Raw genomic sequence first — 15741 nt, 5'->3', positions numbered from 1 at the left:
TAGTTAGCTGTGTCTAGTACTATAGTTAGTTAGCTGTGTCTAGTACTATAGTTAGTTAGCTGTGTCTAGTACTATAGTTAGTTAGCTGTGTCTAGTACTATAGTTAGTTAGTTAGCTGTGTCTAGTACTATAGTTAGTTAGTTAGCTGTGTCTAGTACTATAGTTAGTTAGTTAGCTGTGTCTAGTACTATAGTTAGTTAGTTAGCTGTGTCTAGTACTATAGTTAGTTAGTTAGCTGTGTCTAGTACTATAGTTAGTTAGTTAGCTGTGTCTAGTACTATAGTTAGTTAGTTAGCTGTGTCTAGTACTATAGTTAGTTAGTTAGCTGTGTCTAGTACTGTAGTTAGTTAGTTAGCTGTGTCTAGTACTATAGTTAGTTAGCTGTGTCTAGTACTATAGTTAGTTAGCTGGGTCCAGTACTGTAGTTAGTTAGTTAGCTGTGTCTAGTACTATAGTTAGTTAGTTAGCTGTGTCTAGTACTATAGTTAGTTAGTTAGCTGTGTCTAGTACTATAGTTAGTTAGTTAGTTAGCTGTGTCTAGTACTATAGTTAGTTAGTTAGCTGTGTCTAGTACTATAGTTAGTTAGCTGGGTCCAGTACTGTAGTTAGTTAGTTAGCTGGGTCCAGTACTATAGTTAGTTAGTTAGCTGTGTCTAGTACTGTAGTTAGTTAGTTAGCTGTGTCTAGTACTATAGTTAGTTAGCTGTGTCTAGTACTATAGTTAGTTAGCTGTGTCTAGTACTATAGTTAGTTAGTTAGCTGTGTCTAGTACTATAGTTAGTTAGTTAGCTTTGTCTAGTACTATAGTTAGTTAGCTGTGTCTAGTACTATAGTTAGTTAGTTAGCTGTGTCTAGTACTATAGTTAGTTAGTTAGCTTTGTCTAGTACTATAGTTAGTTAGCTGTGTCTAGTACTATAGTTAGTTAGTTAGTTAGCTGTGTCTAGTACTATAGTTAGTTAGTTAGCTGTGTCTAGTACTATAGTTAGTTAGTTAGCTGTGTCTAGTACTATAGTTAGTTAGTTAGCTGTGTCTAGTACTATAGTTAGTTAGTTAGCTGTGTCTAGTACTATAGTTAGTTAGTTAGCTGTGTCTAGTACTATAGTTAGTTAGCTGTGTCTAGTACTATAGTTAGTTAGCTGTGTCTAGTACTATAGTTAGTTAGTTAGCTGTGTCTAGTACTATAGTTAGTTAGTTAGCTGTGTCTAGTACTATAGTTAGTTAGTTAGCTGTGTCTAGTACTATAGTTAGTTAGTTAGCTGGGTCCAGTACTATAGTTAGTTAGTTAGCTGGGTCTAGTACTATAGTTAGTTAGCTGTGTCTAGTACTGTAGTTAGTTAGTTAGCTGTGTCTAGTACTATAGTTAGTTAGTTAGCTGTGTCTAGTACTATAGTTAGTTAGCTGTGTCTAGTACTATAGTTAGTTAGTTAGCTGTGTCTAGTACTGTAGTTAGTTAGTTAGCTGGGTCCAGTACTATAGTTAGTTAGTTAGCTGTGTCTAGTACTGTAGTTAGTTTATTAGCTGTGTCTAGTACTATAGTTAGTTAGTTAGCTGTGTCTAGTACTATAGTTAGTTAGCTGTGTCTAGTACTATAGTTAGTTAGCTGTGTCTAGTACTGTAGTTAGTTAGTTAGCTGGGTCCAGTACTGTAGTTAGTTAGCTGGGTCCAGTACTGTAGTTAGTTAGTTAGCTGGGTCCAGTACTGTAGTTAGTTAGTTAGCTGGGTCCAGTACTGTAGTTAGTTAGTTAGCTGGGTCCAGTACTGTAGTTAGTTAGCTGGGTCCAGTACTGTAGTTAGTTAGCTGGGTCCAGTACTGTAGTTAGTTAGCTGGGTCCAGTACTGTAGTTAGTTAGTTAGCTGTGTCTAGTACTATAGTTAGTTAGTTAGCTGTGTCCAGTACTGTAGTTAGTTAGCTGTGTCTAGTACTATAGTTAGTTAGTTAGCTGTGTCTAGTACTATAGTTAGTTAGTTAGCTGTGTCCAGTACTGTAGTTAGTTAGCTGTGTCTAGTACTATAGTTAGTTAGTTGTCTCCAGTACTGTAGTTAGTTAGCTGGGTCCAGTACTGTAGTTAGTTAGCTGTGTCTAGTACTGTAGTTAGTTAGTTAGCTGTGTCTAGTACTGTAGTTAGTTAGTTAGCTGTGTCTAGTACTGTAGTTAGTTAGCTGGGTCCAGTACTGTAGTTAGTTAGCTGGGTCCAGTACTGTAGTTAGTTAGCTGGGTCCAGTACTGTAGTTAGTTAGCTGGGTCTAGTACTATAGTTAGTTAGTTGGGTCCAGTACTGTAGTTAGTTAGCTGTGTCTAGTACTATAGTTAGTTAGTTGTCTCCAGTACTGTAGTTAGTTAGCTGTGTCTAGTACTATAGTTAGTTAGCTGTGTCTAGTACTATAGTTAGTTAGCTGTCTCCAGTACTATAGTTAGTTAGTTGTGTCTAGTACTATAGTTAGTTAGCTGTGTCCAGTACTGTAGTTAGTTAGTTGGGTCCAGTACTGTAGTTAGTTAGCTGTGTCCAGTACTGTAGTTAGTTAGTTAGCTGTGTCTAGTACTGTAGTTAGTTAGCTGTCTCCAGTACTGTAGTTAGTTAGCTGTCTCCAGTACTGTAGTTAGTTAGCTGGGTCCAGTACTGTAGTTAGTTAGCTGTGTCTAGTACTATAGTTAGTTAGTTGGGTCCAGTACTGTAGTTAGTTAGCTGTGTCCAGTACTGTAGTTAGTTAGTTAGCTGGGTCCAGTACTGTAGTTAGTTAGCTGGGTCCAGTACTGTAGTTAGTTAGCTGGGTCCAGTACTGTAGTTAGTTAGTTAGCTGTGTCTAGTACTATAGTTAGTTAGTTAGCTGTGTCTAGTACTATAGTTAGTTAGTTAGCTGTGTCTAGTACTATAATTAGTTAGTTAGCTGTGTCTAGTACTATAGTTAGTTAGTTAGCTGTGTCCAGTACTGTAGTTAGTTAGCTGTGTCTAGTACTATAGTTAGTTAGTTGTCTCCAGTACTGTAGTTAGTTAGCTGGGTCCAGTACTGTAGTTAGTTAGCTGTGTCTAGTACTGTAGTTAGTTAGTTAGCTGTGTCTAGTACTGTAGTTAGTTAGCTGGGTCCAGTACTGTAGTTAGTTAGCTGGGTCCAGTACTGTAGTTAGTTAGCTGGGTCCAGTACTGTAGTTAGTTAGCTGGGTCTAGTACTATAGTTAGTTAGTTGGGTCCAGTACTGTAGTTAGTTAGCTGTGTCTAGTACTATAGTTAGTTAGTTGTCTCCAGTACTGTAGTTAGTTAGCTGTGTCTAGTACTATAGTTAGTTAGCTGTGTCTAGTACTATAGTTAGTTAGCTGTCTCCAGTACTATAGTTAGTTAGTTGTGTCTAGTACTATAGTTAGTTAGCTGTGTCCAGTACTGTAGTTAGTTAGTTGGGTCCAGTACTGTAGTTAGTTAGCTGTGTCCAGTACTGTAGTTAGTTAGTTAGCTGTGTCTAGTACTGTAGTTAGTTAGCTGTCTCCAGTACTGTAGTTAGTTAGCTGGGTCCAGTACTGTAGTTAGTTAGCTGTGTCTAGTACTATAGTTAGTTAGTTGGGTCCAGTACTGTAGTTAGTTAGCTGTGTCCAGTACTGTAGTTAGTTAGTTAGCTGTGTCCAGTACTGTAGTTAGTTAGTTAGCTGTGTCCAGTACTGTAGTTAGTTAGTTAGCTGTGTCCAGTACTGTAGTTAGTTAGTTAGTTAGCTGGGTCCAGTACTGTAGTTAGTTAGCTGTGTCAAGTACTATAGTTAGTTAGCTGGGTCCAGTACTGTAGTTAGTTAGCTGGGTCCAGTACTGTAGTTAGTTAGCTGGGTCCAGTACTGTAGTTAGTTAGCTGGGTCCAGTACTGTAGTTAGTTAGCTGGGTCCAGTACTGTAGTTAGTTAGTTGTGTCCAGTACTGTAGTTAGTTAGTTAGCTGTCTACAGTGCTGTAGTTAGTTAGCTGGGTCCAGTACTGTAGTTAGTTAGTTAGCTGGGTCCAGTACTGTAGTTAGTTAGTTAGCTGGGTCCAGTACTGTAGTTAGTTAGTTAGCTGGGTCCAGTACTGTAGTTAGTTAGCTGGGTCCAGTACTGTAGTTAGTTAGTTAGCTGGGTCCAGTACTGTAGTTAGTTAGTTAGCTGGGTCCAGTACTGTAGTTAGTTAGTTAGCTGGGTCCAGTACTGTAGTTAGTTAGTTAGCTGTCTCCAGTGCTGTAGTTAGTTAGCTGGGTCCAGTACTGTAGTTAGTTAGTTAGCTGGGTCCAGTACTGTAGTTAGTTAGTTAGCTGGGTCCAGTACTGTAGTTAGTTAGTTAGCTGGGTCCAGTACTGTAGTTAGTTAGTTAGCTGGGTCCAGTACTGTAGTTAGTTAGCTGGGTCCAGTACTGTAGTTAGTTAGCTGGGTTCAGTACTGTAGTTAGTTAGCTGGGTCCAGTACTGTAGTTAGTTAGCTGGGTTCAGTACTGTAGTTAGTTAGCTGGGTCCAGTACTGTAGTTAGTTTTTAAATCAAATCAGATGTCATTGGTCACATACACATGGTTAGCAGATGTTAATGTGAGCGTAGCGAAATGCTTGTGCTTCTAGTTCCGACCGTGCAGTAATATCTAACGAGTAATCTAACAATTTCACAACAACTACCTTATACACACAAGTGTAAAGGAATAAACGAATATGTACATATAAATATATGGATGACTGATGGCCGAACGGCATAGGCAAGATGCAGTAGATGGTATAGAGTACAGTATATACATATGAGATGAGTAATGTAGGGTATGTAAACATTATATGAAGTGGCATTGTTTAAAGTGGCTAGTGATACATGTATTACATACATTTTTCCATTATTAAAGTGGCTGGAGTTGAGTCAGAATGTTGACAGCAGCCACTCAATGTTAGTGGTGGCTATCTAACAGTCTGATGGCCTTGAGATAGAAGCTGTTTTTCAGTCTCTCAGTCCCAGCATTGATGCACCTGTACTGACCTCGCCTTTTGGATGACAGCGGGGTGAACAGAAAGTGGCTCGTTATAACATTACCTGTAGTAGTAGTTGTTATAACATTACCTGTAGTAGTAGTTGTTATAACATTACCTGTAGTAGTAGTTGTTATAACATTACCTGTACTAGTAGTTGTTGTAACATTACCTGTAATAGTAGCTGCTATAACATTACCCGTAGTTGTTATAACATTACCTGTATTAGTAGTTGTTATAACATTACCTGTAGTAGTAGTAGTTATAACATTACCTGTAGTAGTAGTTGTTATAACATTACCTGTAGTAGTAGTTGTTATAACATTACCTGTAGTAGTAGTAGTTATAACATTACCTGTAGTAGTAGTTGTTGTAACATTACCTGTAGTTGTAGTAGTTGTTATAACATTACCTGTAGTAGTAGTTGTTGTTATAACATTACCTGTAGTAGTAGTTGTTGTAACATTACCTGTAGTAGTAGTTGTTATAACATGACCTGTATTAGTAGCTGTTATAACATTACCTGTAGTAGTAGTTGTTGTAACATTACCTGTAGTAGTAGTTGTTATAACATTACCTGTAGTAGTAAAATAGTAATAACCTCTTGCTTCGTTCTCTTCAGTGTTTACATCGCCAGTTTCCCAGAATACACCAGGCCCATGATAGACCACTTGGTAGCCATGAAGATCAACCACTGGGACGGGTAAGTCCTTTCTTGTCCTCATCCATGTCCTTTAGACTGTGATCAAATTCTTTCAAATACTGTACTTGATTTAGTTTGCCCGTTACCATGAAACCAATGGAATAGTCCCAGAAGCTAAACCAATGGAATAGTCCCAGAAGCTAAACCAATGGAATAGTCCCAGAAGCTAAACCAATGGAATAGTCCCAGAAGATAAACCAATGGAATAGTCCCAGAAGATAAATCAATGTATTAGTCCCAGAAGCTAAACCAATGGAATTGTCCCAGAAGCTTCTCCAATGGAATAGTCCCAGAAGCTTCTCCAATGGAATAGTCCCATAAGCTTCTCCAATGGAATAGTCCCAGAAGCTGAACCAATGGAATAGTCCCAGAAGCTGAACCAATGGAATAGTCCCAGAAGCTGAACCAATGGAATAGTCCCAGAAGCTGAACCAATGGAATAGTCCCAGAAGCTGAACCAATGGAATAGTCCCAGAAGCTGAACCAATGGAATAGTCCCAGAAGCTGAACCAATGGAATAGTCCCAGAAGCTGAACCAATGGAATAGTCCCAGAAGCTGAACCAATGGAATAGTCCCAGAAGCTGAACCAATGGAATAGTCCCAGAAGCTGAACCAATGGAATAGTCCCAGAAGCTGAACCAATGGAATAGTCCCAGAAGCTGAACCAATGGAATAGTCCCAGAAGCTAAACCAATGGAATAGTCCCAGAAGCTAAACCAATGGAATAGTCCCAGAAGCTAAACCAATGGAATAGTCCCAGAAGCTAAACCAATGGAATAGTCCCAGAAGCTAAACCAATGGAATAGTCCCAGAAGCTAAACCAATGGAATAGTCCCAGAAGCTAAACCAATGGAATAGTCCCAGAAGCTAAACCAATGGAATAGTCCCAGAAGCTAAACCAATGGAATAGTCCCAGAAGCTAAACCAATGGAATAGTCCCAGAAGCTAAACCAATGGAATAGTCCCAGAAGCTAAACCAATGGAATAGTCCCAGAAGCTAAACCAATGGAATAGTCCCAGAAGCTAAACCAATGGAATAGTCCCAGAAGCTAAACCAATGGAATAGTCCCAGAAGCTAAACCAATGGAATAGTCCCAGAAGCTAAACCAATGGAATAGTCCCAGAAGCTAAACCAATGGAATAGTCCCAGAAGCTGAACCAATGGAATAGTCCCAGAAGCTGAACCAATGGAATAGTCCCAGAAGCTAAATCAAGCACACCTCAAGTTAGTATTTGTCGTATGCGTTTGTCCCAAGTGGGATGTCCGTATGCCAGCCTGCTGCCATTAAAGCCTTGGTACTGTGTATAGCCTATTAGAGTAGAAGCAGTTGTATGTAATGGAGAAAGTGGACTTCTCCTCTGCATGTGTATCTGTTGTGTTGCAGGGTGATTCGACAGCTAGCGACAAAGGCTTTGCATAATCTGACGCCTCAAGCACCTGATTATATGGCCACAACAGGTGAGCTATGTCATTGGTCCTGTTTCCTACCTGCTGTAACACAACACAGTGTCTTACTGTGGAATGGACTGGGTCACATTCAGCTGTAGTTACTGTTCCCTTCCTGCTGTAACACAACACAGTGTCTTACTGTGGAATGGACTGGGTCACATTCAGCTGTAGTTACTGTTTCCTTCCTGCTGTAACACAACACAGTGTCTTACTGTGGAATGGACTGGGTCACATTCAGCTGTAGTTACTGTTCCCTTCCTGCTGTAACACAACACAGTGTCTTACTGTGGAATGGACTGGGTCACATTCAGCTGTAGTTACTGTACCCTTCCTGCTGTAACACAACACAGTGTCTTACTGTGGAATGGACTGGGTCACATTCAGCTGTAGTTACTGTTCCCTTCCTGCTGTAACACAACACAGTGTCTTACTGTGGAATGGACTGGGTGACATTCAGCTGTTGTCACTGTTGTTGTGTCTGGGTCCTCATATCTGTCAAGTTGTTATTGAATGATGTATGTGTTTATAATGAACACACAGAGAACACACAGAGAGAGGTCAAAGGGCAGTGGGCCAGATTTGAAACTATAGTGAAATCGTAGACGTGGGCCAGAGGCTGTGGCATTACAGGTAGACCATCCAGGCTGGTAATATTAAAGTAAATGAACCACACACACACCCCTGTGCAGACTGGTGATGTTCTGTCAGGTGTCCCTGCAAAGAATGAAAAGACACATACAATAATTGAGTTAAAATGACGTTTTATATTTTGATGGTTTTATTTTCAGTTATGCCTCAGCTGTTGCCCATAGCGCTGGGCATTGATCTACACAGTCGCCATGGCGCCATTCTGGCATCTGCCGAGATCAGCCACGCCCTCTACAAGCTGGCCAATCAGAACAACAGGTACTGCAACCTCACTTCTCAACCAGCCAATCACAGTATTGGCCGTACTTATAGGAAAAACCACATAAACGTTATTTTGTAAAATCCCGTCCACAATGACAGCTTTTGTTTTGCATATCGGAATTCAAAAAGGCACTCGCACGTCTGAGCGATCTGTTTTTGCAGGCGCCTGGTAACCGTTGAATAACATGAGAAAATAGAAGGAAACCCACACACTGAATAATCGGACGCCTCAAGCACCTGATTATATGGCCACAACAGGTGACACCCATTAATAAGCTTTACCAATCGGTCTCATACGTAGAGCTAATTAACAGCCCTGTGGGGGTTTCCTTCTATTTTCTCTGTTTTGCATATCGACCCATGATTTGACTTCCTGATTTGACTTAAGCCCTTGGCTCCTATAAAGTCATAGGTCATTGACCGTCTCTATATCTCTTGTAGACCCGACTGTGTGTGAGATATGTGCTATCTGGGGGTGTTGAACATTTTTGTTGTTCGCTGTGGACAGTAAAATGGTATTGTACTGGATTGTAGACCAGTGACGGAGCTCATCTCTTCAGACTGTGTGGATGGACTCAAGAGCATTCACCAGAGGGTGAGTTCACTTCTCGCTTGCTACTCTCTCTCTTTCTCTCTGTCTCTCAATACCCCCCCTGTCTGTCTATCTCTCTCTTGCCCTCTTTCTCTCCTTTAGTGTATTTTCACCCACATACATGTTGTCTCAAGTGTTTACCATTCACCTGAGTCAGTTGTACCAACATAGGTACATGTTAATGTTGTCAGTCTCCTGAGTCAGTTGTACCAACATAGGTACATGTTAATGTTGTCAGTCTCCTGAGTCAGTTGTACCAACATAGGTACATGTTAATGTTGTCAGTCTCCTGAGTCAGCTGTACCAACATAGGTACATGTTGCTGTTGTCAGTCTCCTGAGTCAGTTGTACCAACATAGGTACATGTTAATGTTGTCAGTCTCCTGAGTCAGCTGTACCACCATAGGTACATGTTAATGATGTCTCCTGAGTCAGTTGTACCAACATAGGTACATGTTAATGTTGTCAGTCTCCTGAGTCAGTTGTACCAACATAGGTACATGTTAATGTTGTCAGTCTCCTGAGTCAGTTGTACCAACATAGGTACATGTTAATGATGTCAGTCTCCTGAGTCAGTTGTACCAACATAGGTACATGTTAATGTTGTCAGTCTCCTGAGTCAGTTGTACCACCATAGGTACATGTTAATGATGTCAGTCTCCTGAGTCAGTTGTACCAACATAGGTACATGTTGATGTTGTCAGTTGTACCACCATAGGTACATGTTGATGTTGTCAGTCTCCTGAGTCAGTTGTACCACCATAGGTACATGTTAATGATGTCTCCTGAGTCAGTTGTACCAACATAGGTACATGTTGATGTTGTCAGTCTCCTGAGTCAGTTGTACCAACATAGGTACATGTTAATGATGTCAATCTCCTGAGTCAGTTGTACCAACATAGGTACATGTTAATGTTGTCAGTTGTACCACCATAGGTACATGTTAATGTTGTCAGTCTCCTGAGTCAGTTGTACCAACATAGGTACATGTTAATGTTATCAGTCTCCTGAGTCAGTTGTACCACCATAGGTACATGTTGTCTTTTAAAGTTGTAAATCACCAGTCTGTTCATCTCTAAACATGTCGTCATGTGTTGGTTTTGTCTTCCAGCTATTTGACAGAAAGCAGTACAGGTCAGCACTGTTATTCTACACATTTTACTCATTCTTTTTTACACTGTTTCAGATTATTATCTTAATATTATTATTATTATTATTTTTAAATGTAATCCCTCTTTAAGGTTTCAAACCAAAATGTTGTGCGACCTCAACAAATATGTGTTGTTGTTGTTGTGTACACGCGTGCTGTTGTCCTGTCTGTGTAGGGGCTTTGGTGGTGAGCTGATGAGGCCTGCCGTCTGTTCTCTCATTGAGAACATGTCCCTCTCCAAGATGCCGTTCAACGACCACCCTGTCATCAGTGAGTTGTCTTATCATCAGACCTCAGCTGAATGATGGCTCCATCTAGCAGGGTTCCCCAATAGGTTGGCCCACAGACCAAATTCATCCCGCGGGGATCTGATGTGTTTTCAGAGATTGGATAATAATGATCCTACCGTTAGAGCCAGAAGGGGCAGTACTGTACTGTTCAGACCACTGACACGTCATAACATAGTAAACCCTGTCTGTTTCAGCTGGCAGTGTGTCTGTACTGTTCAGACCACTGACACGTCATAACATAGTAAACCCTGTCTGTTTCAGCTGGCTGTGTGTCTGTAATGTTCAGACCACTGACACGTCATAACAGAGTAAACCCTGTCTGTTTCAGCTGGCAGTGTGTCTGTACTGTTCAGACCACTGACACGTCATAACATAGTAAACCCTGTCTGTTTCAGCTGGCAGTGTGTCTGTACTGTTCAGACCACTGACACGTCATAACAGAGTAAACCCTGTCTGTTTCAGCTGGCTGGCAGTGTGTCTGTACTGTTCAGACCACTGACACGTCATAACATAGTAAACCCTGTCTGTTTCAGCTGGCTGGCAGTGTGTCTGTACTGTTCAGACCACTGACACGTCATAACATAGTAAACCCTGTCTGTTTCAGCTGGCTGGCAGTGTGTCTGTACTGTTCAGACCACTGACACGTCATAACATAGTAAACCCTGTCTGTTTCAGCTGGCTGGCAGTGTGTCTGTACTGTTCAGACCACGGACACGTCATAACATAGTAAACCCTGTCTGTTTCAGCTGGCTGGCAGTGTGTCTGTACTGTTCAGACCACTAACACATCATAACATAGTAAACCCTGTCTGTTTCAGCTGGCTGGCAGTGTGTCTGTACTGTTCAGACCACTGACACGTCATAACATAGTAAACCCTGTCTGTTTCAGCTGGCAGTGTGTCTGTACTGTTCAGACCACTGACACGTCATAACATAGTAAACCCTGTCTGTTTCAGCTGGCTGGCAGTGTGTCTGTACTGTTCAGACCACTGACACGTCATAACAGAGTAAACCCTGTCTGTTTCAGCTGGCTGGCAGTGTGTCTGTACTGTTCAGACCACTGACACGTCATAACATAGTAAACCCTGTCTGTTTCAGCTGGCAGTGTGTCTGTACTGTTCAGGCCACGGACACGTCATAACATAGTAAACCCTGTCTGTTTCAGCTGGCAGTGTGTCTGTACTGTTCAGGCCACGGACACGTCATAACATAGTAAACCCTGTCTGTTTCAGCTGGCTGGCAGTGGCTGATAGACGACACCTTGAAGAGCCTCCACCTCATCTCACCTGGACCTAGGGACGGTATCAAGGTACAGTACAGCATTCTACATCCTTTTTCCCCTAAACCTAACCATAACCTTAACCCTAACCCCTAAACCTAACCATAACCTTAACCCTAACTGTTAAACCTAACCCCTAAACCTAACCATAACCTTAACCCTAACTGTTAAACCTAACCATAACCTTAACCCTAACCCCTAAACCTAACCATAACCTTAACCCTAACTGTTAAACCTAACCATAACCTTAACCCTAACCCCTAAACCTAACCATAACCTTAACCCTTACTGGTAAACCTAACCCCTAAACCTAACCATTACCTTAACCCTAACTGTTAAACCTAACCATAACCTTAACCCTAACTGTTAAATCTAACCCCTAAACCTAACCATAACCTTAACCCTAACTGTTAAACCTAACCCCTAAACCTAACCATAACCTTAACCCTAACTGTTAAACCTAACCCCTGAACCTAACCATTACCTTAACCCTTACTGATAAACCTAACCCCTGAACCTAACCATAACCTTAACCCTAACTGTTAAACCTAACCCCTGAACCTAACTGTTAAACCTAACCCCTACACCTAACCATTACCTTAACCCTAACTGTTAAACCTAACCATAACCTTAACTGTTAAACCTAACCCCTAAACCTAAACCTAACCATAACCTTAAGCCTATCCATAACCTTAACCCTAACTGTTAAACCTAACCCCCTAACCCCTTTTCCCACATTTAGTTACTTTACAGCCTTATTCTAAAATTGATTAAATAGTTTTTGTTCCTCATCAAATCTACGCGTAATACCCGATAATGACAAAGCAAAAACAGTTTTTTTTTTTTTTTTTTTTTTTTTTTTTGTCCTGTTGGAAGGTGAACCTTCGCCCCAGTGTGAGGTCCTGAGCGTTCAGGAGCAGGTTTTCATCAAGGATTTCTCTTTACTTTGCTCCAGTCATCTTTGCCTCGATCCTGACTAGTCTCACAGTCCCTGTCGCTAAAAAACATCCCAACAGCATGATGCTGCCACCACCATGCTTCACTGTAGGGATGGTGCCAGGTTTCCTCCAGACGTGATGCTTGGCATTCAGGCCAAATAGTTTCATCTTGGTTTCATCAGACCAGAGAATCTTGTTTCTCATGGTCTGAGAGTCCTTTAGGTGCCTTTTGGCAAACTCCAAGCGGGCTGTCATGAGTGTGTTATTGAGGAGTGGCTTCCATCTGGCCACTCTACCATAAAGGCCTGATTGATGGAGTGCTGCAGAAATAGTTATCCTTCTGGAAGGTTCTCCCATCTCCACAGAGGAACTCTGGAGCTCTGTCAGAGTGACCATCGGGTTCTTGGTCACCTCCCTGACCATGGCCCTTCTCCCCTGATTGCTCAGGTTGGCCAGGTGGCCAGCTCTTAGAAGGAGTTTGTAAGCACCAAGACTCTTCCATTTAAGAATGATGGAGGCCACTGTGTTCTTGGGGACCGTCAAAGCTACATTCTTTTTTTTTTTTACCCTAACCCCATATCTGTGCCTCAACACAATCCTGTCTCGGAGCTCCAAGGACAATTCCTTCGACCTCATGGCTTTGTTTTTCCTCTGACATGCACTGTCAACTGTGGGACCTTATATAGACAGGTGTTTGCCTTTCCAAATCATGTCCAATCAATTGAATTTACCACAGGTGGACTCCAATCAAGTTGTAGAAACATCTCAAGGATGATCAATGGAAACACGATGCAGCTGAGCAAAATGTCAAGTCTCCTAGCAAAGAGTCTGAATACTTATGTAAATATGGTATTTAAAAATATATATATATATAAATTTGCTAACATTTCTAAAATCCTGTTTTCACTTTGCCATTATGAGGGATTGTGTTTAGATTGCTGAGGATTTTTTTAAAATGTAATACATTTTCGAATAAGGCCGTAACGTAACAAAATGTGGGAAAAGTCAGGGGGTCTGAATACTTTCCGAAGGCACTGTATAATGGTTCATGTGTAATGTGGTCCTCCACCCCCTGTAGGAGGCAGCGGTGTCAGCCCTGGCAGCTCTGTGTGAGCAGTACTACCAGCCCCAGCCAGGCATGGCTGACCCCCAGATGCAGGGTGGGTAGCATGGAGGGTTACTGTCCCAGGGGCCGGAGAGCGCCATTAAAAGGCTTCATAAAAACATACACAGTATTCTGGATTCCTATAACTCTAACTCCTGTGATATAATCTGTCTGTGTCGTCTGTGTGTGTGTGTGTGTGTGTGTGTGTGTGTGTGTGTGTGTGTGTGTTTTCTTTGTGTAGAGGTCCTGGTGTCCCAGTATATAGCAGGGCTAAAGAGTACGGAGGTATTGACCCGATGTGGCAGTGCCCTGGCCCTGGGTTCTCTACCAAGATTCATGATCCATGGAAAACTACACCAGGTACTATACACCTGTTAGTTAATAACACTACACCAGGTACTATACACCTGTTAGTTAATAACACTACACCAGGTATTATACACCTGTTAGTTAATAACACTACACCAGGTACTATACACCTGTTAGTTAATAACACTACACCAGGTACTATACACCTGTTAATAACACTACACCAGGTACTATACACCTGTTAATAACACTACACCAGGTACTATACACCTGTTAGTTAATAACACTACACCAGGTACTATACATCTGTTAGTTAATAACACTACACCAGGTACTATACACCTGTTAATAACACTACACCAGGTACTATACATCTGTTAATAACACTACACCAGGTACTATACATCTGTTAGTTAATAACACTACACCAGGTACTATACACCTGTTAATAACACTACACCAGGTACTATACATCTGTTAGTAACACTACACCAGGTACTATACACCTGTTAATAACACTACACCAGGTACTATACACCTGTTAATAACACTACACCAGGTACTATACACCTGTTAGTTAATAACACTACACCAGGTACTATACATCTGTTAATAACACTACACCAGGTACTATACACCTGTTAGTTAATAACACTACACCAGGTACTATACATCTGTTAATAACACTACAGCAGGTATTATACATCTGTTAGTTAATAACACTACACCAGGTATTATACACCTGTTAGTTAATAACACTACACCAGGTACTATACACCTGTTAATAACACTACACCAGGTACTATACACCTGTTAATAACACTACACCAGGTACTATACACCTGTTAGTTAATAACACTACACCAGGTACTATACATCTGTTAGTTAATAACACTACACCAGGTACTATACACCTGTTAGTTAATAACACTACACCAGGTACTATACACCTGTTAATAACACTACACCAGGTACCAAACACCTGTTAATAACACTACACCAGGTACTATACATCTGTTAGTTAATAACACTACACCAGGTACTATACACCTGTTAATGACACTACACCAGGTACTATACATCTGTTAATAACACTACACCAGGTACTATACACCTGTTAGTTAATAACACTACACCAGGTACTATACACCTGTTAATAACACTACACCAGGTACTATACACCTGTTAATAACACTACACCAGGTACTATACACCTGTTAGTTAATAACACTACACCATTTACTATACATCTGTTAGTTAATAACACTACACCAGGTACTATACATCTGTTAATAACACTACACCAGGTACTATACATCTGTTAATAACACTACACCAGGTACTATATATCTGTTAGTTAATAACACTACACCAGGTACTATATATCTGTTAGTTAATAACACTACACCAGGTACTATACATCTGTTAGTTAATAACACTACACCAGGTATTATACACCTGTTAGTTAATAACACTACACCAGGTACTATACCCCTGTTAATAACACTACACCAGGTACTATACACCTGTTAGTTAATAACACTACACCAGGTACTATACACCTGTTAGTTAATAACACTACACCAGGTACTATACACCTGTTAATAACACTACACCAGGTACTATACACCTGTTAGTTAATAACACTACACCAGGTACTATACACCTGTTAGTTAATAACACTACACCAGGTACTATACATCTGTTAGTTAATAACACTACACCAGGTACTATACACCTGTTAATAACACTACACCAGGTACTATACATCTGTTAGTTAATAACACTACACCAGGTATTATATACCTGTTAGTTAATAACACTACACCAGGTACTATACACCTGTTAATAACACTACACCAGGTACTATACACCTGTTAGTTAATAACACTACACCAGGTATTATATACCTGTTAGTTAATAACACTACACCAGGTACTATACACCTGTTAATAACACTACACCAGGTACTATACACCTGTTAGTTAATAACACTACACCAGGTACTATACACCTGTTAATAACACTACACCAGGTACTATACATCTGTTAGTTAATAACACTACACC

General features: G+C 40.7%; 1 protein-coding gene across 1 annotated transcript in view; it reads left to right on the top strand.

Moving 5' to 3' along the window:
- tbcd (tubulin folding cofactor D) overlaps positions 1-15741 on the top strand; it is a 120454-nt gene that overhangs the window by 55130 nt on the left and 49583 nt on the right. The window contains exons 19-27 of the mRNA XM_055911250.1: positions 5570-5650; positions 7037-7110; positions 7890-8007; positions 8545-8605; positions 9714-9736; positions 9928-10022; positions 11274-11350; positions 13337-13418; positions 13605-13723. Of these exons, the coding sequence (XP_055767225.1) occupies positions 5570-5650; positions 7037-7110; positions 7890-8007; positions 8545-8605; positions 9714-9736; positions 9928-10022; positions 11274-11350; positions 13337-13418; positions 13605-13723 (730 nt within the window). The remainder of the gene's footprint in view (positions 1-5569; positions 5651-7036; positions 7111-7889; positions 8008-8544; positions 8606-9713; positions 9737-9927; positions 10023-11273; positions 11351-13336; positions 13419-13604; positions 13724-15741) is intronic.

Source organism: Salvelinus fontinalis, unplaced genomic scaffold, assembly GCF_029448725.1.
Source record: "Salvelinus fontinalis isolate EN_2023a unplaced genomic scaffold, ASM2944872v1 scaffold_0057, whole genome shotgun sequence".
Lineage (NCBI taxonomy): Eukaryota > Metazoa > Chordata > Actinopteri > Salmoniformes > Salmonidae > Salvelinus > Salvelinus fontinalis.
This window is presented reverse-complemented; position numbering and strand designations above follow the sequence as displayed.